General features: G+C 56.1%; 1 protein-coding gene across 1 annotated transcript; it reads right to left on the reverse strand.

Moving 5' to 3' along the window:
- On the reverse strand, positions 1–24,593 carry LOC122379394 (serine protease filzig-like). Its single transcript, XM_043361567.1, has 7 exons — positions 24,300–24,593; positions 18,572–18,679; positions 3,340–3,855; positions 2,630–2,891; positions 1,841–2,106; positions 1,386–1,540; positions 1–1,120 (listed from the first exon to the last, which is right to left on the reverse strand). Exons 2-7 carry the CDS (start codon positions 18,669–18,671, stop codon positions 959–961), a joined length of 1,461 nt encoding a protein of 486 aa, XP_043217502.1. The 5' UTR covers positions 18,672–18,679; positions 24,300–24,593; the 3' UTR covers positions 1–958.
- Between the last annotated feature and the right edge of the window lie 301 nt (positions 24,594–24,894).

Raw genomic sequence — 24,894 nt, forward strand, 5'->3', positions numbered from 1 at the left:
TTGACTCAGTTTACTCGATAATAAGGCCATGACTGGTGCCGCCACGGCTCACATAGATATAACAAACAATATATTAGTAACCCGAGTGGTGCTCTGGGCGCTCCGCTGCTCTGTCGCTCGCCCTCTGCTCTGTCCCGGCGGTGCAGGGCCGAGCGGTGCGCTATATCATTGGCACCTAGACGCATGACGGTACCGACGGCATCGGCCGGCTCCTCTCACTCTCCACTCGCTCACACTCGCTCACCATCTCACTCACCAACTCACTCGCACGCACAGTTCTGGGTACATCCCCGGGGCGCAGTTCAACCATTGTCTAATCGTCCCGCCTCGATATGGCCCGAGCTAGTGGCTCGCCTCAGTCTCTGTATAAGGATTTGGCGGAGTATCCTGCCCTGCTGCTGTTGCTGTTGCTGCTGCCTTTCCGTTGCCCCCAGCCTGGCCGACGGGCGGTCACTGCTGGGTGGGCCGGCACCGCCCGCTGTCTGATGGTTCAGGAGGTCTCGGCGGCGCCGCAGAAAGACGTGACTGGCTGGTGGACGGGCTGCGAGGGCTCGCCGTGTCCCGGGCGGAAGCTTGGTGTCACTGCTACCCAGGGTCACTGGCATGAGGTCGTCCACACGGCCGATCTTTGTTGTCCTCCCAGCGCAGGGTTTCGACAGGCTCCATGGCGGAGGGCACGGGGAACCGGTAAAGGCGTCCCTAATTGAGCTCTGTGCGGCCGGCTGCACGAGCAAGCAGCTCACACTGGTCCCCAGTGGTTGGGCGGAGTATTGGACTGACACGCGGCGGTGCACTGGGAGTGTTCTCAGACCGCCCGGCACAGTTCCGCGGGCGCCGCCGGCCGGCTGTCCCCGCCCGCTCCCTGCTCTGTCCGTCCCCCGCCCTCTGCTCCGCCGGTGGGGCGGAGCGGCATCACAGTTCGAATTGAGCACCGGCGCCGCGCCGAGTGGCCGCCGCACTAGCTGTTTATGTGTTTATCGATCCAGTCCCTGTAATAGGGCATCCTCATGTAGATGCCGGGCAGGTTGGGCTTGGCGCACTCGATGCCGTGCGAGACGGTTCCGGCGAGCACCCAGCGGCCGTCCCCTCGGGGCACCACCAGCGGCCCGCCAGAGTCGCCCTGGAACGCAGATAGAGGGAGGTGTCAGAAACGGCTTAGGTACCAAAGACGACAGAGGGAAATAAATCGACACAGAGACACAGATGGACACACGGTTTGACGCGGATAACACTGGTCCTGAGGTCCTGTGATGAGAACTCGCTTACTAAACCTTACCCACCCGAGCTCTTGATGCATCAGCAGTCCAGACCAGTGCAGTGCCCAGTATCACAGTGACCCAATACCAATACCCAGTACCCACGTCCCGCGCCCCCACCACGCTCACCTCGCACGAGTCCATGACGCCGTCTTTGAAGCCGGCGCACAGGAAGCCCTCGCGGATGGTTTTCGAGCGTCCCGACTCGTCGAACCACGCCTGGCACTGCTCGTTGGTGATGACTCTCACTCCGACCTCCATCAGCTTGGAGGGCACGTCGCCGCCTGCCGACAGACGCCACTCGTCACCTCACCATGTTTGGGGTCAGCAGGTGGACGGCTAATGCGCCCTAAATGTTTCCGCGGCGTGACGCTCGTGCTATTCACAGCAAATCATTTCTGCGCGATTACACTCCCTAGATATTCGTCCGCAAAAGTTGGCCGTGGACGTGATTGCGCTGGGAGGCTAAGCTCCGCAGCGTGGTTATTAAAGCCTCGATTGGCTTTCTCCGTGACCTTAATCCTGGCCTGCGCTGACCGAGGGCAGCGACCGTACTATCGTATACCCGTCCCCAGCCGACGTACCGTAGGAGGTGCGTCCCCAGCCGGTGACGGTGGCCATGCGGCCCTCGAAGCGCTCGTTCTTGCCCGGCAGGCAGATGGGCACCACGTGCTCGTCGAAGGTGACTGGCTTCTCGAGCTCGAGTAGCGCCAGGTCGTTATTGAAGGTCTGCCGGTTGAAGCCCTTGTGGACGATGATGCGGCGAATGTTGCGCTGGAACGACGCCTTGGGCTCGTACGTGGCGCTCAGGTCGTTCTCGCCAAATACGGCGATCAGCGTACCCATGAACCTGTGGAAGCGCAGGGAGGTCGGTGAGACGGCGTCAGTGGGGGCGGAGGGAAGCTAGCGCTGGGATGCCTTGCCAAGCTTGCTGCCAAACCGGTGGCTGAATGCGTGGAATTGTGCGACAAGCGCAGCGGATAGTGCCAAGCTGGAGCGAGCAGCACTGACCGTGATGTCTGTTTGACGGCTTACATACTGTGTAGATTGTCATTTGGTGCACACCGCCCTGTCTGCCTCGCTGTTGCCCGAGGCCCGGGAGCGTGTCTGTGGTGAAACGGGGCGCAGCTGCTGCAGCGGAAGTCCAACCCTTTCACTCTCGTCTGTTTCACGTCACTCTCCCTCTGATTCCCGGTCCCGATTTCTCACAATGACTGTCTGACAATCAGCCGGAAAATAAACTATCAGCTCCAGCTTCCTCTACCTACCATGCTCCCGGCTTGCACTATGAAATCCACTACACGGTGACAGGCCACTGAGTCACCTCCCAGATTGTATGATATTAGCCCCAGCTCCGTCCTGCGGCGACTCACCCTGGCTGACAGTGGGCCGCCGTCAGCACGTAGCGGCTGTTGAGCAGCACGCCGCCGCACTTGTTCTTGGTGAAGAGGCCGAGGAAGGTAGCCTCCTTGACCATCACCTGCCACGGCCAGGCGCCGAAGTAGGCCGGCTCGCCGCCCACGATCCGGATTCCCTGTCGGCGCCGGTCGGCCGAGCTGGCCGGCTGCAGGCTGCGCCCCAGCGCGCTGCGCCCCAGCGCGCTGCGCCCGGACGCCAGCGGGATCACTCCGCAGTCTGGGGGAGGGAGGGGAGGTCAGGTCAGGTCAGGTCACTGCGGCGGACGCCAGGGGGATCACTCCGCAGTCTGGGGGAGGGGAGGAGGTCAGGTCAGGTCACTGCGCCCAGACGCCAGCGGAATCACTCCGCAGTCTGGGGGAGAGGAGGGCAGGGTCAAGTCACTGCGGCGGACGCCAGCGGGATCACTCCGCAGTCTGGGGGAGGGGAGCAGTCGGGTCAGATGGCTCAGATGGTCGGCGGCGCGAGACCGACGGGCTACTGAGATCCGACGGGCTCAGCTGCTGAGGGGTAAACGGTGTATGGAAAACGAGTGATCATCAAGCTGCAGTTTAAGACATTGACTTATCGTAAAACCTTTCTAGCCATACGCTCGACCGTGCACTCATCCATTCGACTAGTTTCGGAGAGTTCCAAATCCTATTCGACTCGAGTCCCGTTTACTCACGTTTCTTGTAATCCCACTTCTTCGTCGGCTTCTTTGTCGTTGTAGTTGTGGTGGTGGTGGTGGTCGTTGTGGTGGTAGTCCTCTTCGTCGTTGGTTTCTTTGTAGTTGTCGTAGCCTTTGTTGTTGTAGTGGTCGTGGTCGTTGTTGTTGTGGTTGTTGTCGTTTTCCTTGTTGTCGCCTTTGTGGTAGTTGTTGCCGGGGTGGTGGCCGGGGTCCGGTTCGCCACGCCGGCGGACGTCACCGAAGACCACGTGACCAGGCCGGCCGGGTCGGGCAGCGGCCGGGCGGTGGTCGCCGAGGCCGCCACCGCCTGCGCCACCGCCGACTGGTTCGGGTCCAGCTTACAGCAGGCGCCGAACATGAACCGGTCGATACACGTGTTGATCACCAGACCCTTCTGCTGATAGCACTTGAAGTTAAACATGCACGTGCCGTTCTCTCCTTTTGCGTTGGAGCATGGCAGTGGCCGGATCTCGAAGGTCTGTGATGCCGATGCTATCCTCCGCTGGTGCTGGGCTGTGAACAGACGGAGCGGGGTGTTATTGGAAGCAGGTGGCGCTGCCAGGAACACCGATCACAGGTGGCGCCGGCTGTACGAATCAAGCCACCGAGACAGCTATAAACGAGATTGAAGTCCAAGAGGTAACGAGTAACGACACAAGAAGGAACACTCAATGTGAGCAATCATCGTTCGTAATTTCGTTCATCTGTGGCATATAGGGCAAACATTTGTTAACTTTCATTGAGCTCGCTGACGTCTATTCTGCGTTCCTTTTGATCAAAGTCGAGACTGGTTTTGGATAGGACAAATCGAGAAGGATCGATGACAATATCGGCGAGTGCACCCCAGAAGCCGGCAGTGACAGTTGTTGCCATTACGTTTCCCCACTCTGGTGCCGGGGGCGGTCGGTGACGGCGTCACGCTGCCACCACACCCACCCACCCCGCCCAGACCACCTGGCCGATCGGGTAGCGCCGCCGGCCGCTGTCGAAAGCGAGACGGACGCCGTGATTACCCGGCGCCCATTGTCGGCACGGCCACTTTCAGCGCGCTGCCCGTGCACCCGCTTGCCGGAGTCGACGGCGGCGTGGCGACCGACCCGGCGGGCGCCGCGGGACACCCCAGCCCGCGGCACCAGGCCCGCGGCTTTCTCTCGGCGTCCGCAGTCATTGGTGCTGACGGATTGGTCACTGGCAGGCGCCTTCAGACGTGCTATATTCGGCAAGTGCTTTGCAGTGCAGCGTCGTCAAGCATTGGTATTAAAAAGGGATTAAACACAGATGCATGTTTATTTCCCTGGCCATCGATTTAACCCCTTCTCTTCCTGGGTTCTTGCACGGGGTCTGTTCAGGACCATACGTTTACCGCCTAATGACCGGTTCGTTACCCCTGCGGACAATATCACGTGACCGACGCTTTGGCCAATCAGAACCCGCCCAGTCCCTGTCGGAAAGCTCGAAGCATTGGGATGCGGGCTGGTCGGGATGCGGAGTGCGGACCCGGCAAAGTCACCAAACGCAGTTCCGGTTCAGTAGAGTGTGTTGAATAAGTGTTCTCGGTGATTGGCAACGCTCCGGGCTGCCTCGGTAAGCTAATTTTGAAAATCGCCACTTAGCCCGACGAAAGCACTCTCAAGGCACCCTGGACTTCGCTTCGAAGACTGAGGACAAGAATGTCGGTGCTTAGAGATAAGTCAGGGTTTTTAAAGTCAGGGGTTAAAATGCCTGCGCAGTCTAGGCAATTCTGGTATATTACCGGTCGGCGTAAAATGATGGTGCGTCCGTAATGCTGCTGCCCTGAATATATATTAGACTCAGAAGGTGTATGATAACCATGAGACGCAAGCATTAGGTAATCAGAGTCATCAGCGAAATACAATAGATAAGTGCCCGATTGAGAGGCTGGGAGATGTAAACAGCTGGTTTCCGGACCTGCCGCTGTTAACGAGCCACCGCCAGTGCGCAGACAACGCTGCCCTCCTAATTGGCCGTCACTTTCCCTGAGTTGGGACAGCGCGCGGACTCCGCCAGAGGTTCCTGATGGGAGCGCCGATAGGGCGGCGATCGGGGACAATCGGCCCGGTCGCCGGTACCGCTGACCCGGTATGTTTCTGATACCGAGTACCGTCGCCCGATCGAAGCGGCTCTAGAGCGAGAGGGCCACCTCTCGCAGACAATCTCTCCCCTGCATCCCAGGCTGTGTCCTAGACGGCGGAACCATGCGTCAGCGAACGAATGGTGACAGGAAATGACAATGTCGTCAGATTTCATTTCCCATGTACAGTCATACTTTCACGTTGCAGAGTTGTATGCCATTGCACGCTGTAGCGGCATGTTTCGTAGCGTGCGTGCGTCTGCATCTGTGCTGAACAGTTACTTGCATGCACTGGCTGACACATTTACATGTGGTGCGTCTGGTGCACCATGCAGGTGTTTCGTCAGGTTTGGATATAGGCACTGTCCCGTTGCAGTCACTGAGATCTAATTATTGCCGACTATCGTTATATAAACCATCACCATCCACAGTGAACGGCACGGTTGTACGGCTTGGCACTTCGTAAGTTTAAATGACTATGCACCGACGCAGTTTCCGGTCTTTGCGGTATATTTGTTTGCAATATTGCATTTCGTGAGTGATATCCTGTTGTGCCTTGCGCACTGCGCAGTCTCCATATATTCGTGTTACAGTCCTGTGCTCTATTGCATGCTCTTCGGGTGGTGATATCCTGTTGTGTTGTGCCCTATAACAGTTAATCCGTTCTTCTGGGGTAGTGGTGATACGCTGTTGTGCCCTGATGCAGTCTCCTGTTATCCGTGACCCGTGATATAGTGGTGATATCCTGCTGTGCCCCTCCTGCAGTCTCCAGTTACCCGTGCTATATAGTGATTAATGGTGATACCCTGCTGTGCCCTGTTGCAGTCTCCATCTTCCCTTGCTAGTGATAGTGGTGTTACCCTGTTGTGCCCCTATTGCAGTCTCCAAGTATCCGTACTAGTGTTAATCGTGCTACCCTGTTGTGCCCTACTGCATCCTCCAGGTAGCCTTGCTATAGCGGTGAGTGGTGATACTCTGTTGTCCCCTACTGCAGTCATCAGCTAGCCTTGCTTGGCCTTACTTTAGGGATTAGTGGTGATACTCTGCTGTGCTCTGTCGCAGTCTTGAGATACCCGAGCTTCAGTGTTTTGGTGGCACACTGTTGTGCTCTGATGCAGACCTCAGCCATTCATGTTTCAATGGCGAACAGTACTACGACCTCTCAACTCTGTGAATGGTCGAAACATCTATGTTCTCACGGAAGAGCCGACCCACGGCTTAAGGGTCTTCATTCGATAGCGATTTGTTCATTCTCCACAGGACCGGAGATGACCTGGTGACCCGAGTCCGTCTCTGGTCCGAGGCCCGTTCCGCCACCGCGATCCTCACAGAGATCACGCCATCCACCGTTCACCGAATCGGCATCATTAGCCGACGTCATCGAGTGACGTCACCCGTGTCCAATCAGCGCGCCGTCTCGATGACCCGCATTCGCCGCGAATCGACTCTCGGCGGGTGAGCCCCGCAGCTGTGCTCCGGTGCAGGTGATTACGGCTTCCGTTGCACACACGCACCGGCCTCGACTGTTACACGCCCGGTGAACCCACCACCGCCGCCGCCGCCGCCGCCGCCGCCGCCGCCGCCGCCGCCGCCCACCGCAGGGCCGTGTGGGCGGCACAGTTTCGGCGGCGGCCGACCGCACATGCCGGCGGCGGTGGCGGCGCGCGTGCGACGGGTGGCGCGCGCGCGCGCCTCTCAGAGGTGCCGACACGCTCCAGCTGCTGGCGCTGGCCCCGATGCCGGTGGACACTGGCGACTCGCGGCGGTGAGAGGCACCGGGTGAGCTGGGTGAGCCGCCGCGGTCAGCCGGGCGAACAGAACACTGTACGAGCGCCGACAGCGGCCGGCCAGCTGACAGAGGGAAAACGAAAGAGTTGACGGCATGGGACCAAGCGGAGGTGATTGATCACGGGAATGGCATTTTGCGAAGAAAGTTGGCATGGTCAGTGGCCACATGAATACGTTTTTACATTCATTCGATTTCAGTTTTTTTTTGTGTTCGAGTAATGCCGTGGCGACCTCATTGTCAGCAACTGGCAATATAGTTCGTTTCGAAAACCTTTCCCCCCATCTTTGAGCCTCCTTGACAGCCTCTCACCCTATTCAGCCGCATCATTTGATATTGGCATATCGATCAGACGATGATAACAATGCCACCTACTAACAAGTCGGTCGACCGTAGCCGAATGTTCGACCGACCGCGGCCTCGAGCGAGGCCGTCTCATCGGACGTTATCCGTCCGTTACTTCGAAGAAGAATACTGGCCTATCGGTTGGTTCTATTCTGACGGGATTTTGGTGTCGAGGAGCCGTCAGCATTAGACAAGAGCCGGTCCTTACTAAGAAAGTATGGATCCCGACATGCGACAATGCCCGCATGATGCATACTGCGTAGCGTCTCAAGGCAATGCATCCATTTCGTTGTGAAGATGTACATACTACCAACCATATCATCACCATGAGTGTGTCTTTTGGCCACACGGCGAGTGGCTCGGCTCTGTTCCACTGGCCGATTTGTCAGTTCCCGGCGATCTCTGACGGTCAGATATGGCCCACATCAGCCGGCTGAGCGCCTGCAGTTGGCGGCCTGTCTCCTGGCACCCGCCACTCGCCGGTAGTTGCCCGTCGTCCGCTATCCACCACCTGCTGTCCGCCGTCCACTGAGGTCCTCTAACTAACGCTGTTGCCAATCACCGAGCCAGTCCATAGGTCAGTGTAGACCCGGTGTCTTACGGTCAAATATAGGAGCTGCAATTTCACTTTCATTGCCTAATCATTATCATGTTGGCACATACTTAAACATCTTATCTTTAAACTGATCGTCTGGAATGGTTATCCAATGCAGTTCACCATCACCTTTCTCCTTACAAGTAGTTATTGCATTTGCGGTTTCGGAAAGCCATCAGCTTTTAAGTGATTAACAGTAATACCTATGCTATTTATCGGCCAAATCTATCAATTAGGATTTTTACATAGTTCAGAACGAATTGTTGGGAAATGAGGGAGCCATGTGTGCAATATCTGAGCAGATTATTTAAGTGTTATTCATTATGGACGGTAGAATGGAATGTAACCTCCACGTCCGTTAACGGACAGTGAGGAAAAGAGCACGACACTTGCAAATTGCCTGCTCCTGTCGAGAGCAGGAAGGGCAGCAGCCTTTCACATTGCAGCAAGTGTTTTTTGAAATAGTATCGGCATATTTACATTATCTTGGAACATTCCGCATACATAACGCTTCGAGAAAGCCATGAGGCGGAGGCCTTGCTGCAGATAAGGAATTGGTGGAAAGCGAAACGCTGTTCCGTGCCAAGTGGCTGGTGCTTCTGCTATCTGCGACACGCATTTCCGTGTGCATTCCTCGTTCAGAAATCACAGAACCATCGCGGTAGCGAGCGGCACAAGTGGCGTGCACTATCGCACTTTCACATGGCTCATAGATCGGGAGTGCTTCATAGGTCGTGAGTAGATCTGAATCTGGAGTAAATCCTTGAAACTGTGTCACTTGTGTTAGATTCTTATCGGAAGTAAAGGCAGTTGTTTGTTGATTCACGAGACTGAGAACCCGGCCAAGCTTAAAGGAAATAGTTCACTTTTACCATAGGATTTTGAACTGGAATAGCAGTTCCGTAGCTTGAGCTGAGACAAGCACAAATCAGGAGATTTTACGGCCCAACGATCACCCTAGGCAAATATATTCAATTTCTCGTCCCGAAAACTTGCCTTGCTGAGGAATGTGTGCCTTGCCTTGCCAATGTGTGTCTCCCTTCAAGAAAATACGTTAAATATAGCTGAACCCTCATGCTACCAGTTTCCACCGATTTAACTACAACAACACTTGGCGTGTTGGGTTTGGTCAGAAAAAAAATTGTGTCCAGCCTTAACTATATCATTCCAGTTGCGAAGGTGTTCCTCACATTCTTGGAAAGATCCAGCGGCACTGCATATTTCCACTACTGACCCACTTGCTGCTGAGCTGGGTGTCGGCTGGGCTTTTCTCGCTGTGCCGCGTTTCGTATTGGCACTGGCCGACGGGACGGAGAGTGGCCGGCCGGCAGTTCCGGTGCCGTGCACTCCGCGGCTGTGGGACTCGGTAAATATTCCGTCCGCCGCCGCCACTCCGCCGAACTGGGACACCGGCGGCGCGTCACGCCTGTTAGCGCTTCCTATGTGAGAACGTGCCGGCGCGCCCAGCGGCGTTTCTATTTGAACTGGGAAACGCGGTCGAAACCCTCCATTTCGCCCTTATAAGGTAGATAAAGTGCTATTTTTGGAGGTGTGGGCGGCTCGGGTCGCTGTTGATTGTGGCTTTGAAAGTTTGAAGCGCTTAGATCGTTCAAGATAAGAGGGTTGAAGTGATGAGACACTTGCACTTTTAAGGAAAGAATTGCACCCTTCCGTCGCGATCCCGAAAGCATGTGACTTTCGAGAGGCCATTTTTTTGTGGTAGGCATAGTCAGCTAGTCACCCAGTGGTATGATAAGTGTTAACCCACTTATTTTTCGCCTGATGTCATGTTCTGTCGTGCACCTCACTGGTCAATAATTAGATTAATTTGTCGAACAGTCATATCAGTGACGCAAATTCTTATTAAAACTCTCATGTGAACTGCGATGTAGCTTATTGTGTAAACCATTTAATTGCTTACCTATATCCGATACAAGTACAACATTGTTTGTCTGAATTAGCTTTCGTAGACGTTCACACGACCACGCCCAATATGTTCATTGTTCAACTGCGTACCGTGTGGAAATTGTAATCCATTGCGTCCAGTTCGAGAGAAGGAACAGCAATGTCGAGCTGGACGGTGACTAGTGATTGGTGTGATTGGCAGAGAAAGATGGGGAGGGGAGGGACGGAGAGATCGCTCCGGGGCCAGACAGCTGGCCGATGGCGACCGCCGCTCAGAGACGCTCACTTTCGCTGCGCCGCGCAACTGGCGAGCTGCGCCGGCCGATTCGCCGATCAGAAACGCTCATTGAAACGGCACAGACCGATAGCGGGGGCTCTGTCAGAGCGCTTCACTTTCAGCCAGACGTGCCAGTCAGCACTTTTCAGGCTCGATATCTCCTTATCAGGACTACCGAACTAAATGCGACAACTTGTAGCTCAGGAGTTTTACCAAATACCGCAGAATGGCCTAATCTCCGTTCATTTCCAAAGTGCAGGTTTGCGTCATGACTTTCGCTGCGCTGGTATCGGGCGGGGCTGTCTGCGTGTACCGCGATCCAACCGACGCCGGCCCCCAGCCCGGCCGGCTGTCGACCATGGCACTGTGGCGGTACACGTTAGACATGGTGACCGGTGCGTCGGCCCGACCGCCGCGCCGGGGACGGCTGCAGCTGGTGCTGTGACGTCGGGCAATGATGGAGCATCACGGTACATGACGTTTCACCGGGACCGATCGCCCAGCTGCCGGGCACACTGTCACTACGCTCACACTGGAGCCGGTGCGTGCCACGTCCAGCTGCTGCCGTGCCCGTGCCGGCGGTGTGCACCAATTAACCGAACACACACCAGCCAGCCAACCGACAATTAGGCGTAGTTAGGCGCGGCAAGAGAAAGGATAGGGTGACACCAGGAATTGCTCATATCACTTCTCTTGCTACATATCGTTCTGCAGTTTGGTGCGTAATTTTACGGTCCGGTTTTGTTGCGCGCATATTTCACAGACCTGAGCGCGTTCTGCAGCTGTACGGTATACTGCCTCTGCAATCATTACCTAGGACCGGGTGGCAGTGATTCAGGGGCAGGAAGCCGTAGCCGAGAGCCGGGGTCACCGGTGCGAATCCTGCACTCGCTCAACTCCGTGTCGTTCTGCCGGGTTTCCTCACACTGCGAGCGGCACCAGCGCAGAAAGTAGGCTGCTGCGCTGAGCCAGCGGTGCAGATAATAACCAGCAAGGGTGCAGGATGTCTCATGAGCCGCCCACTCTCGGGTGCCGATACACGGGGGCTTTCTTGAGGATTTCCTTCGCAAATTATAGCATCATTTTCGGTATAATAAGCCAAGTTGAAGTTAAAGACATTATTAACTTTAAGCCTTTTGATATTGAATTATACCAACTATACTACTTTACCAAACGGCGTCAGCGAATTTAGCAATACCTACCTATCGTCAAGTGCCAAGGATGTTGCACGTATCTGCCAAGTTTTGAAAATTTTCAAGTGACTTTGTTACTAATGAATCAAATCCGTTTAACACATAACATTTTACCAGTAAACCGGCTTCTGTCATCAGAAAAAAACTACCTGCGGGGTTTATAGCTACTGCTCCTGAGCTGACGAGCCGACAAAAAGTTCGGGTGGCTGCGGTTCGGTCGTCCTTAGACCTGGCTCATCAGTAATTGCGGCAGTGATCCGGAGACCACTTTCTCGGCCTGGTGTCAGCCTCTGCGCGGCCCACTTCCACTTTCGATCGCCGCTCGGTGTCTCGGGGCCTCTCGGTCTCCCACGCGCCGCCGCAACCCGGCGACCCCCGCCGGTCGGCGGTCGATCGGCAGAGTCGGACCAGGGCGTCCGATCTTAGTCGAATGAGGGATGGTGCAGATGGTTTAGATACAATTTAACTTGCTTGCAAGACAACAATTATTTTGTGCGTTTGCATTGGTGCCATCGGTTTGTTTTTTTCTAGTGTTTCCCAGGAACAATTTTGAAAAGGTATACACAGTTTCTGATGCGAACCAAAGTCCATATCTTTCCACGGATTCTCACATACGTCCCGTCGGTCGGCCGGGCCCGTCGACCGTCCGTCGGAGCGGGCCCGTCGGAGCGGGCTGGACACACCGTGACCCCGATAGCCGCCATACACGGCACCTATTTCCATAGGCGGCGGCCGGCGCGCGCCCAGGAGTTTCACCGGCGGTGACGTGGTGCGTGGCTGGCCGCCGGCGGTCACAGCCGGGTATATGGACCAGCCTATAGCGCTGAGTGCCTGGTATATGGACCAGCCTATAAGACTGGGCGGCGGTCACAGACTGGTAAATAGACCAGCCTATAGGGCTGGCCGGCGGTCACAGCCGGGTATACGGACCAGCCTACAGGACTTGGTGGCGGTCGCAGTCGGGTATATGGACCAGCCTATAGCGCTGAGTGCCTGGTATATGGACCAGCCTATAGGGCTGGCCGGCGGTTACAGCCGGGTATATGGACCAGCCTATAGGACTGGGCGGCGGTCACAGCCGGGTATATGGACCAGCCTATAGCGCTGAGTGCCTGGTATATGGACCAGCCTACATATAGGGCTGGCCGGCGGTCATAGCCGAATATATGGACCAGCCTATAGGGCTGGGCGGCGGTCACAGACTGGTAGATGGACCAGCCTATAGGGGTGGGTGGCGGTCACGACCTGGTAGATGGGATTCAGCAGCCATCGGGGGTGGCTGGGCAGTGAGCAGTCAGATGTAGCATGCCGTTGACCTTTTTTCTGTAATGACCCGACTTGACATTGAGATGACATTGACCTGACTTGACCTTGATTTCAATGGCTTATGACGAATAGGTAATAGCTGAATTGCAAAACGGATCATCGGAATATGTCACTTTTCTATACTTTTTAAATATCTATGTAACCCGTTAATCCTATGCCGGTCGAAGTTTCGAAATTGGTTCAATATGCCGCGAAGTCCTACGTAGCTACGGCGAGTCAAAGTTCAGCAGATAACCCCACTGAAACATTATTCCTCGATTGTGAACAGCCACCAAAGATCACGCGTTAATCAGACGTCCAGAATGCATATGCATGATCGGCACATGATGTCGGCTCCAATGCATAATTCATGTCAATGCCCAGCTTTCTCCGATCGAGCTGTCCGAATAGCTGAGTAATAGTTCCTTCCTCCCATATTCCTAACATTTTGGAGGGATGGTGAAAGTTTCGATCAATCATCACTTTTCGACAGTCACTTGCAGCTCCTTGCGTTGGGGGCTGGAGCTACACACAAGTAGACCATTAAAAACGAGCATGTATAGGCGCTATCGGAAAATTCTCCCTGGATCACATATTGCCTACTTACATGTTGCTCTTCTTCGTGAAACCATAGTGGCATCATTCACAACGTTCCGCACACCAGAACACGAGCCTGGGGAATTCCAGTGCCGAGAGTTACCGGTGGCCGGGGCTCTCATCCTCCCAAGCCGACACCCCCGCCAGTTGGCGGCTCAGTGGTACCCCGCGCCTACTCAGAGACCGAGCAGGCACCCTTCCGCCCACAGACAGTCCCCGGATGTGAGCAGGATCAGCTCGCACCCGACCGCCGCCGCCGCCGGCACACCGGACTGATAAGTAGTGACCTGTTTTCACGGCGCGTACCACGCCGGTCTGCATTCTTAGAGCCGGACCGAGCCGAATTGCCCTGGGCCGGATACCTCACCAGGACACAGCGACCCGTCTGGGGCCGCGGAGACCGCACGGGGCGTCGTGATTCGTCTGGGAATGAGACTAGGGGGAGGGGAAGGGGATACGAGAGGGTGCGAGGTGATGGCGGTGGCATGCCGGAAGGCAGAGACGGCCAAAAAGCAGCGAGATTGAGGTGAGGAGTAATGAAGCTGGACATGCGGCCAGAAATGGCTCTTCGTCGAGCGGAGGAGTGCTGCTCTTGATGCAGTTCTTCTACATATGTAGAGATAAGATGCGCCTTACTAACAGATGCATGTGAACTGACGGCTGATGGATGTTGGATTTTCTGGCGACGCATGGTAGATGACGATGACGGATGGATGATGACATATGGTTCATTAAATGTGACGGTTTGAACATGCATACGCGGCATTGTAAAAGATGTGTGGCACATTATGGGTGTCTGCCTTTGTGATGGGTAAATTGCATGGAGATGGGCACCGAAAGTTCGCAACCGTACTCGCGATGGAATAGCATCACGCTGTGGAGAAACCATCCACGTGCCGGGGTCGAGCACGTTACTTCCGGAGAGTCTCGGAACCAGCGACTGTGTCCCTGACCATTAGGTGACCTGACCCGGCCTCCTGGGCCGCCCCCGCCCCCGCCCCCGCCCCCGCCGTCGGCCGGATGTGGGACAAGCTAGGAGTTGGCGGAGTAGTCGGGCGCGAGCTTTCACGACGCAGGACGCTGAGAGCCGAGTGGTGGTGGCAGATGACGCGACCAAGGAGAGACGGAGAGAGAGAGAGAGAGAGAGAGAGAGAGAGAGAGAGAGAGAGAGAGAGAGAGAGAGAGAGAGAGAGGGAGAGAGAGGCGAGAGCGTAGGTGTGGACGCCGGACGGGGCGTGGCGGATAGACGGGCTGTCTGTGTCACGGTCAGCCAAAGAGCCGCAGAGAGACGCAGCTCACCAGCTAAGGTGTCTCCAAGCAGCTGGACGACCATCGTGAAATTGTAATGGACCAACAGCAGATTAGAAACCGTTGTGAAATCCGCTAATGAACGGACTATTACCAAATCAATATTGGTAACGCCAGACGAAATATTATTAGAAAGAGAACGTTTTTAAGTGAAAATAGGCTTGATGCGTTTCGCAATAACTGCAATAACGTGTTGAGGCTGGCATTTGGTGTATATCGAATACATAAAATTATGATGTACTCTATGCATGCAATTCTTGACAGCCGCATGACCACTTTTGCCTGTTCGACCTCATAGTGGAATGAGTTGCAGTGCGCCAGCTTCCAGTTCCCAGAGGCGGGGCCGTCCATTCCCGTCCCACATGTCAGCCCTCGTCGCCACATCCATTCTGCGACGGGCTCTCCCAGCGCCGAATCGGCTCCCATGGCTGGCTGAAGTGAAAGCAGCGGCGGCGGCGGTGGCCACGATGACGGCGGCGCCGTGCCAGCTGTGTCAGCTGTGTCAGCGGCTGTGTCCGGTCTCCAGACGCACACGTGACCGGCGCGCCTTTTTGCTCACCGCTCGTCTCAGCACCCCGCCAGCTCGCGCCGCGCCACGCGCATCTCAGATCGCGCGCCGGCTCTATTGAGAGCGCGGCCACTTTCGCCGCACCACTCGCTGCAAGGAGCGCGCGCCGCTGCGCCGGCCGACCCAGTTTGCAGCCGCGCCGCGCTGTGCCATGCGAGCCGCGCCGAGCCGCGGTGCCGAGCGCTGCGGAACGCTCCCAGCAGCCGGTCACTGTGTCAGCGGAGGACGGCGCGCTCAGCAACACCGAGGAGCGGTCAGCGCCCTTCGGCGGCGCTCCGGCGCGAACGGCCATAATTGGGAACCATCAACACGGCATTCAGGAGCGATAATAAATCTGATTAATTGAACACTTGCAGATTCCAGTGCTGTCAGACACTCCAGCCACTCAAAGCGGCGCTCTCGGTATGCTGTCGCGAGTAATAACACTTCAAGCAATGCCCAGCAGCTTCCAGCGGTGTGCAGTAGCTTTTAATTTTAGTCAGCGACTCCCGACAAGTAGTGAACGAACTCGTTAAAATGCGATTTACTTGGTTGAATGATTTTTTATTAGGCATTACGTACCCTACCCTAATCTTTTTGATCTCATTGAATCATTACCGAAGTCAAACGTGACAAATCCCCACACAGTTTGACATCTCCCGGCAGTTTGGTTGTACAGGTCTCGCGGGTTTTAAGGGTAGGTTTTGCCTTTCCGGCTATATCTTTTTCGTCTTCAGCTTCGTAGGCTTGAAGATGTGACCAATTTATTCGTATAGCTCCCTACCATGATCATGGAAAAAGGTTTAACCGTATGCCGGATAGTTTCGGAGAAATTTAAAGAAAACCTCAAAATCCGCCGTTTGGGGCATTCTGACCGCGGCTTCCCTGCAGTCGCCTATGACTACAGTGGCGCCACCCAACGGGTAGAACGCTGAAACACAGAGGCATGAATGAACCCAGCGCGTAGTAAACGGTGAATGGAAGCGGGACTCAGCAGAGGCTATCACTGCGGCCCGCGCGCAGGGCGTCCTTGGACAACGGCCGAGCCCTCGGGCGGTAAGGCTAGAGGTCACGAGAGTCTGGCGCTGTTTAGCGTGTAGGGAGGGGTGAGGCGCTCGCCGCCAGCCTTGTAGCTCGGCCGGTGTGGCATGTCTATGAAAACAGGGGTTGGGAGGAGCTGGAACGGTGTGATAGGTTTAGGCATAGAACAGAATGAAAGTGTGCTGAGGCCAGTGTTACCAACAACAAAAAAAAAAATAGCCGGCTGCCAGTATTTTATTTTAAGAAGTCTCCCTCAAGGTCAACTAATAACCCCTTACCTAATATATCATAAATAATGATAGGAAAGTAACAGCTATGGGCAAAATATTCCGGCAGCCGGCGATTTTGCTGTTGGTGAAACTGGCCTCAGATCAACTAAAAATATATTTTGCTTATTAAAATGCATCTATCATTACGAAATGATCCACAATGATTTATTGAGAAAGATACAATGAATTATATTTTTCCGATGTTACCGTTTTTATCACAATTATTATTTGCACTTGAAAGGACGGTCGAATGAACCCCTCCCCTCATTTTTTCTCGAACAACTCGTCTTAAGTGGTGGATCGCCACGTATATCTATACAAAAAATCGTAGCTGCCATAGATCGGCATAGATCGGCCGAAAATGGGAGTTTGACAAATTGATGCCGATTGTGAATTTTTTCACCATAAGTTTTCCAAAAAGTCGAACTATTGATCTGATAATTTGCATATCGATGGACCGCGTTAGCCCGCATCCCGTAGGGCTATCGGCGGACCCTACCACCCGTGGGGGGGGGGGCGTTTCGCCCCGCCCCCAAAAATTGATGCCCAGAGGGTCCCTGAAAGTTTGGTGACGACTGACGATATCTACAATACCTACTTAGGGAGACATGGATTGAAAAAGGGAGAAAGGTCGTTTCGGACCCCTCTCCCTCTAAAAGTCGAAGACTCGAAGGCTAAGGCATATTTATCTCCTATCATATGGATTTACGCTTCTTCAGGCGACTCATATGGATTTGGCTTAAAAAATAACAAAGATAACAACAAATAACATTCGTGTAACTAGAACCCAAATGCCTATCTTTTAAAAATGATGTCAAAAATCCAAAAAGTTTGGTGACGACTGACGATATCTACAATACTTAGGGAGACATGGATTGAAAAAGGGATTTAACATTTACATTTACATTTTCTAACATACAACATTTTTAACATACAACATTTTCTGCGGTAAGCTTTGTGTCTGGTAGTTTTGGAACTATAGTGCGGCAGAAAATAAAACTGTAGTGTGACACGATATCCGGCCTTATCAGGTCACGGATAATTAGGAGAAACGTCCCCAAGAAATAACAGCGCCAAACAGTCGTCTGCCGGCCCCATTGGTAACCGGCTAATACTATTCACGACCTTGGATCGGCACGCTGCCGGGCCGCCGGCTCACTCAGCCCGCTGGCTACGGGCGACCTTGACCGCTCAACACCGATTGGCCAACGGACGGGGTCGTGCGCTGGTCAGCACGTGGAGAGGACGGGGCACAGCACCGCACATTGTATGCGACCTCTGACCTTTCCCTGTCTCCTGACCGCATGACGGGTCGCCGGCCCAGGCGGTAGAAACCGGTTCTAGCCTCTACACACACTGCCACCCTAACCCTCCCCTCCCCCACGCTACTACGTGATGTAGTACACGCTCGTGCGAAACTGGGCGGAGCAAAGGGTCGCCGATACAGGGGCGGAACTAGTTACCCTCCCGCCCGCCGAGCGACCTACCGCTAAAACCCGCGAGACCTGTACTTCCCGTTGCCCCTCGCGCCGTTGTCTGTTCAATGACCGCGCCTGCCCACCGACGCCACAGAGGTCAGGCGGAGCCGCCGTGCGACCGTTCCCGGGCGTGCTGAGCGCCACGCAATGGGCCGTGGTCGGGAACAGCCACGGGCAATCATTCTTGTCGTGCGCTTCGTGCGTTGGGTAATGCGTTTCACCGCGAGCCAATTCGATGACGTAGCCACACCCGCGGAAGTGTCACGTGCGCTGCAGAACGCTGGGAACGCGTGTCCGTGTTATGTCATTATCGAACGGTTCTATACGCGGCGGCCAGGAGGCTGGGCGCTGGCTGTGAGATGGACAGGGCCTGTGCTTGACAAAGGGGATGCTGCAGGAAACACATTGAATGCTGTAATAGGATGCAGCTGGCAGCGGGGTGGTTACCTATTGTCCGAGCGCTAGTGACTCGCTAACAGCAACTCACTCACCTCTGTTGTTGAGATTCCTGGCGTCGACTGATGCCACCAGTACTGCCACCAGCAGCCCTCGCGCCAGGGCAGAGTCGCTCATCCGCTCCGCCAGCCGCATGACGCCAACTGGAACACAGATCACCGTCAGCGCCGGGTGGCGGGTGGTTTTAAATTATCGGCGTTAGGCAGCTAATATCATGGGACAAGTAAGATAGCCAAAACCACAGTCCCACGCTTCATTGCTGATCATCAGCTTGCTAATTATGAAATTAGAGCCCAAGACCAGGGCCTTGACCTGCATGTTTCTTTTTTGCTTTGAAAATGCTAAAGACCGACACTTTTCAGCTCTCGCCACCGTTCCGGCCTACTGGTCTCCTTCCAACACTCACCGACTAAAATACACTGTGACCGCGCAGATTCACCATAACTAACCAATAAACTCGGTCTCTGTGACCGAATTGATCCGAGAATCACAGCGCGCGGCCTGGATGGGCGGTACCGCGCGCGCCTGGCCGCCGCAGGCCGACCGGCGCCCGGCCAGGCAGGAGCTCCCAGCGGGATAGCCGGGCCTCCCGCTGACCGGCTCGAGGACCGCCGCCGGCGCTGCCGACCGGCCATCGAAAGTGGCGGCCGAAATCGAACAGTGACGTTGAGAACGGTGACGGTGCGGCCTGAGAGGCGTGGGAAGCGGGGTCGGTCACGGACCAGGAGGGACAGGGGGCCAAGGGGATGGCGGGAGGGGGACTGGTGGGCGAAATAAACGGACACAAACAGCGGAGGACATTGATAAAGCAGACGATCGGACCATTGGAACTTTTCTTTTGGGAGGCTAAGGACACGATATCATACGCGGTATTGGATTTGCCCCAAGGCCGCTAATGCCAACACACTCACACGAAAACGCCGCGAAGCGCAAACACGGCATGCGATTTTGTAAAGGCAATAAACATAGGTCCGAGACTTCAATCAAACAGTGGCCACAGGAGAGAAAGCTGCGACGAGGCGTAGAAATTCCCGGCGATTTTCAGGAACGAGGCAAGGTCTATGGACTGACAATGGTGGATTCCAGTTCACAGCTGTGATAGAAGTGGAACACAAATATACACGGGCGAATATTATTCGGTGAGAATGAAGCCAGACTGGTTCAGTCGCTACGAACACACGCCCTGTTTTGCGCCACGGCTCGTGTAAATAATTCGGATACTGAGGCACGTCAAGTGATTGGGGTTTACGATGCGAAGGCCAGGGTGGGCGGCACCCAAGGAGTCACTCCCGCTGCAGCCAGCGAGGCAAACAGCAAACGCAGTAACACAACCGTCAAGGCGCCTTGCAATATTGGCTGTTAAAACTGACATCTCTCATCTCGCTGCCGGAAAAAATGCGGCAGGTTTGAAGAAACGATGCTCTACGATGAGGTGAAGCTTACCATAACGCAGCCGCGCTTTTGCTTGGCTCCTTCCATCCACAGACTGTTGTAAAACCTTTCCTAAATAATAAATAATGGCTGAAACAAGGGTATCTTGTCAGCTACCGACAAAATCACATAATAGCTGCTAAAAGATAACGGTGTTATCGCATATTATCTGTAATCTAGACACGCAGAAACCAGCCGACAAACACGTGAGCACGGGGACTGCAACGCAGCGTTGTGCAGTAACCACAGACTGCAACGCAGGAAATGCAGTAACCTGGATCTGCAACGCGATGCTGCACAGGATTGAGTGGCTTCCGTACGACATGCTACGATCATTTATGTTCCAAAAATCTGCGTAGTAAAGCATGCATCAAAGAGCCGCTTATCGCAGAAGACCCGCGGATGAGGTCATTGAATAGGTGACTGCAACGCCGGACCGTAAACAGTCGAGCGACTGCGTCGCGGCATAGGTCGCTATCCGGGCGGCCGGCTGGGTCGGGCGCGGGGGTCGGTGGCCTGGAGACCCTGCAACTCCTGTGATTATTCCACGTGTCCGGGGCGCCAGAGGCGCGCGCCGGCCGGTGCTGAAACAGCCGCCGTCCCTTCCGCGATCGTCCGGCGTCTGCCACTGCCCGGGGCCAGCACCAGCAGCGGGCCGGCGCCAGCTTGGGTCGAATGTTACGAAGACAAACTGTGAGTATGTTTATGGTGGATGGAGACACCGTGGGGCGTGAGGCGATATAAAAAACAATCAGGCTTGGCTGGCAGGTATACTGAAACGACTAAATCACCGCCTGAAGCTGAATCGGAGATTGAAACAATAAGCCGAACACAAGGCAGATCTTGCTGAGCACCGTAACATGCATTGCTCGTGTTGCCGCGGCTCAGTCACGTCATGGTCTTATTTTCCTGGAAGTGAGCTCAGCACAGGCTCACACGTTGTATTTCGCCTCACGGTGGTGAGCGGGGTTCCTATGTCAGAGGCTGTACGGCCGAGGCCGGCGCACTGTGTTACTGTGACACTGACCTCTCTCAGGGTTCACCACCACTCACACATGCAGAATGCAGCCACTCGGGTTAACGGAAGAAAACCCCGCTATGCACCCAGCGAGACGGGTGTATGGTAAGCGGCTTGGAGATCGCCATCAAAACGTGGTGCAGCCGCTGCAAAGCCCGGCATTGAAAATAGAAGGGAAAGCAAGCACAGCTAGTGCGCATCGGAAGGGGTGAATTGGGTCGGAACTGGGGGTCGTATGACGCAGCTCCCGCCGCTGGGCTCCCATTGTAATTCACCCTTTGGCCGGAGCGGCTCTCGGCAGCGGTCGGCGCGGCGGCGGCCCGCGGCTCCGGCCGTCCGCGGCGCCCGGTAGATAAATCTGACGTCACCGTTACCCAGCTCCCGGGCAGTGGACATGTGTTATTATCGGGCTGCTGCGCCGCGCGGCCGCTGCCGGCCCGTTCGGAACGGTACGGTCGGACCGCCACTCGTACGGTACGGTACGGGACGACGCTGCAGACTGGACGGGACGGCACGGTACAACACTGCCTGGGATGGTGCCGAGATACGAGTATAGGGTGGGAATGCCCGAGGAAGCTGAAGGCTCCTTGGTCCTTATACTTTGAAGATGGTTCAAGGTCGACCAATACAGCTCATATATTTTTCAGACCTTGACTTTGTTCAATAGTAAGAAGGTTTAGATGGATGAGTGCAATCCGCCGCATCGCTTATTCGTCTCACCAGAGCTCCCGCAGGCCATCGGTGAACATTAGAGCCGCTGGGCCCGGAGGACGCCGGCGCGCGTGCCGCGGCCCACCGGCGCGACCTAGAGACGGCCGCCGAGTGAGTAACTGTTACGGCACGTGGCGGCCGCGGCCGTCGTCGGGCCGACGGCACCGTGTTTCAACACCGCCGCGCGGTCACCGCGCCGGAGAGCAGGCACCGCTCGGGAGCCAGAGAGGGAGACGCGGAGACGGAAATCCGGGCCGGGCCGGCCGATCGGCGGCCGGCCGACCCCATTCCCGGCCGGCGCCGCCCCTCGGAGCGCCTAATGAGCCCGCCGTGACGTCACCAGCCGCCGAGGGGAGCTGCTGTGATGCCGGGCGCGCTCACGTGCGGCCGCCGGATGATTGGCCGGATAATAGGGGCGCCGGTATGCGTGAGCAGCAGCTGATGCTGTAGCCCCAACAGCAGGTGCGCGAGGAAGCGAATAAAAGAGCGACTCGGGGAACTAAAGGAAGGAGTTTAAAGAACAGCGTGAGGTGGAAGAAAAACAAAAAGCGGGGAGGGCACTTGCAGATACGATCGGCGTGGAAAAACAAGAGAAAAGAGAAAAGGACGGATGCCAGAGACGGCCGTTCCGCACCGCTCGACAGCGACTGGTCTGCCCTCACCACCGCGTCTGGCAGGCGGCGGCCCACCACTGGCTTTCCTTTTTCGCCCCTTTCGCTGTTCGCCATGACAGTGACCCACGCATTACGTGTCACGCGCCGTCTCCCTGTCGAGGTCGGGGTCACGTGCCGGCGGCGGTGGGCGCCAGTTCACCGCCGGGCCCGACCGCGGCCACCGCCGGCCGACCGCGGTCCCCTGAGGTCGACACCGACACGGTGCCGGTTTCACTTCCCGCAGAGAAAAGGCGGCAGCGAGAGGCGAGCGAGCGCGCGACCAGCTTCCTGAGCAGGTCAGGAGAGCGGCTCAGGAAAGTGGCGACTGCGCGACCCCTGACCGCAGTTCGTAACACCGCGGATCGGATGTGGGCACCAGCCGAACGGTGAAAGGACGCGAGTGCGTCCGGCGTGCGCCGACCCGCACATTTGGCTCATAAAAACATATGGTATGCGAATTTCTCGGCTGTTTTCTCACCAGGAGAATGGAACAGCTGCAACAATGTATCCTTTTGTGCCGGACGTCATCACAATTCCGTGAAAGTCGGCGACAACTCTCAATAGTCGGGGCGGCGTGGTATCCTGTAAGCGATAAATCGATGTGAAATTCGGCGGCGGCGTGTTCGCTGGGTCTCCGAGCACGGCACAGGTGTGCGCGTCACGATCCGACTGACCGTGCTCGCCGCTCGTGGCGCGGCACCCCGCGGGACGCTCCGCCGGACAATGCTGGGAGCCGGCCGCGGCGCGAGGAGAGACGGGGAGAAGCCACGAAATGCGGCCACCGATCAGTCGTGTCATCCCTGCTGTATATAGGACTGATATGGGATCGCTACAGCGCCAAAAGCCTATACCCAAAAGCCTATATGTAGGAATGCCGCGAATCAGGAGAAAGACGAATGAGGGTTGATTCGACGCATGCTTTTTGTGGGATACATTCTGTTTTTCTTGTTTTGTTAACAAAACTTGCCTTGCTTTTAAACGTTTTTACACGAACAGTAACTTTTAAACTGAATAGCTTGTTATGCCTACATGCCATAAATTTGTGTCTGCTGCTTTCCTAACATGCCTAAATTCAGCGCCAATAAAAGAATGGTGCAACCAAAATCATTTGGAAACATGCAAAAAGGCTTTTCATGCCATGGTCCTTTCCTATCGCAATAGGGGATGAATATTAGTTTATTTGGAAACCTACCTGTCAACCAGGTCACGGCGCGAGTGACGCACCTGCTGCCGACTCCGGCTCTCCCATGAGCGGAGCCGCCTCGCGAGAGGGGTCTCCGCTTCACTGCACATCGGAGGCAGCCGGCGATGATGCCGTCTGATATCAGAAAGGCACCGTAACGGTCAGGAGAGCCGCGCAGTCAGGGCTTGCCCGCTGATGAAACGGTTTTGGGCTTATGATCAAATCATCTACGCATTATGATGATGAAAGAACGTCGTCTTTTGTTAAAATTTTCCGCACTTGACAAGCCCTCAGTGGTATAGCAGAAACCGTGTACGCGCGGCTGTCACTCACAGGATTGTTGGAATGTAAACGAACGGAAAATGACGCTGGAAGGCCGAAAACTGGACGGACACGCGCCGTAGCGGGGTTCGGGACCTGTCCAGTCGTGCCGGTATAACCGGAAGGACCGGGCGGCAGTGCGTCGGCCTGTCGCCGCTGGCGTGACGAGCCACTGCGCTTGACCCCCGCTGATACCTTTCCAGAGACCAGAGTTTCCCACCACTGATGCCCGCCGATCGTGATCTAACCCGCTGGTGGCCGGTGTATGTGTCCTGGCGATATAATCACGGACAGGTTCCCAGGACGTCACATACAGGCCAGCAGGCCAGGCAGGTAGCGGCGCCCGCCCGGCTGGCCTTGACCCGCGACCGCGTCGCATGGCTAACGGACACCGGTCGGCGGAACGGTGCGAGCGCCGTCGGCCGACCGATCGGCTCGTCACCTACCTGGCAGGCGGCGTGTAGGTGCAGGACGCCGCTGTCTGTCAGCGCCGCCCTCGCTCGGGGCGGTGCAGGTCGCTCCTGGGGGTCGGCCGACACCGGTGACCCGGTGACCTGGAGTCGCGCGCCGCTGAGTCTGTCGTCACCGCGGTGGAGTCACACGACCGAGTCACACTGCGCGCCGGCGGTGTCCAGCTGCACTGGTCGACGGTGTCGGGCTGCACTCCGCGGCCTCGCGAGCTCTCGAGCCGGACTCGCGCGCGGGTGACCGGGCTGGGCGGCGGCGGACGGGCGACTGGCGGGCCGCCGCCGCCGCCGCCGCCAGATGAAAAGTAGGTTGGCTGGAGGGCCGGCGGCGGTGAGTCGGCCCGAGAGCCGCGCCCGCGCCCGTGCCGGTACGGCGGCGGCTCCGGCGGCACCGGGCGGGCCGGGCCGCCTCCGTCCACTGCTGCTCTTCACCCGCACACCGGCAAGGTCAGGTCATGATCATCACCGGTCAACGCAATGAGTCCCAAAGGACCAGAGGACAATGCGGTGGGCTGACCGCTTATTCATTTCGAATAAATAAAGCGACATTTCCAACTTCATAAACGTTTATGAT

The sequence above is a fragment of the Amphibalanus amphitrite genome, unplaced genomic scaffold, assembly GCF_019059575.1.
Source record: "Amphibalanus amphitrite isolate SeventyFive unplaced genomic scaffold, NRLGWU_Aamphi_draft 000076F_arrow, whole genome shotgun sequence".
NCBI classification, from domain to species: domain Eukaryota; kingdom Metazoa; phylum Arthropoda; class Thecostraca; order Balanomorpha; family Balanidae; genus Amphibalanus; species Amphibalanus amphitrite.

What these genes read in the sequence shown, in the direction of transcription:
- LOC122379394 (XM_043361567.1), bottom strand. Translation starts at nt 18,671, where the DNA reads ATGCGGCTGGCGGAGCGGATGAGCGACTCTGCCCTGGCGCGAGGGCTG. An exon ending in CAGGAATCTCAACAACAGAG is followed by an intron (nt 3,856 to 18,571) that starts GTGAGTGAGTTG and finishes GTCTGTTCACAG; the next exon opens with CCCAGCACCAGCGGAGGATA. An exon ending in GAAGTGGGATTACAAGAAAC is followed by an intron (nt 2,892 to 3,339) that starts GTGAGTAAACGG and finishes TCCCTCCCCCAG; the next exon opens with ACTGCGGAGTGATCCCGCTG.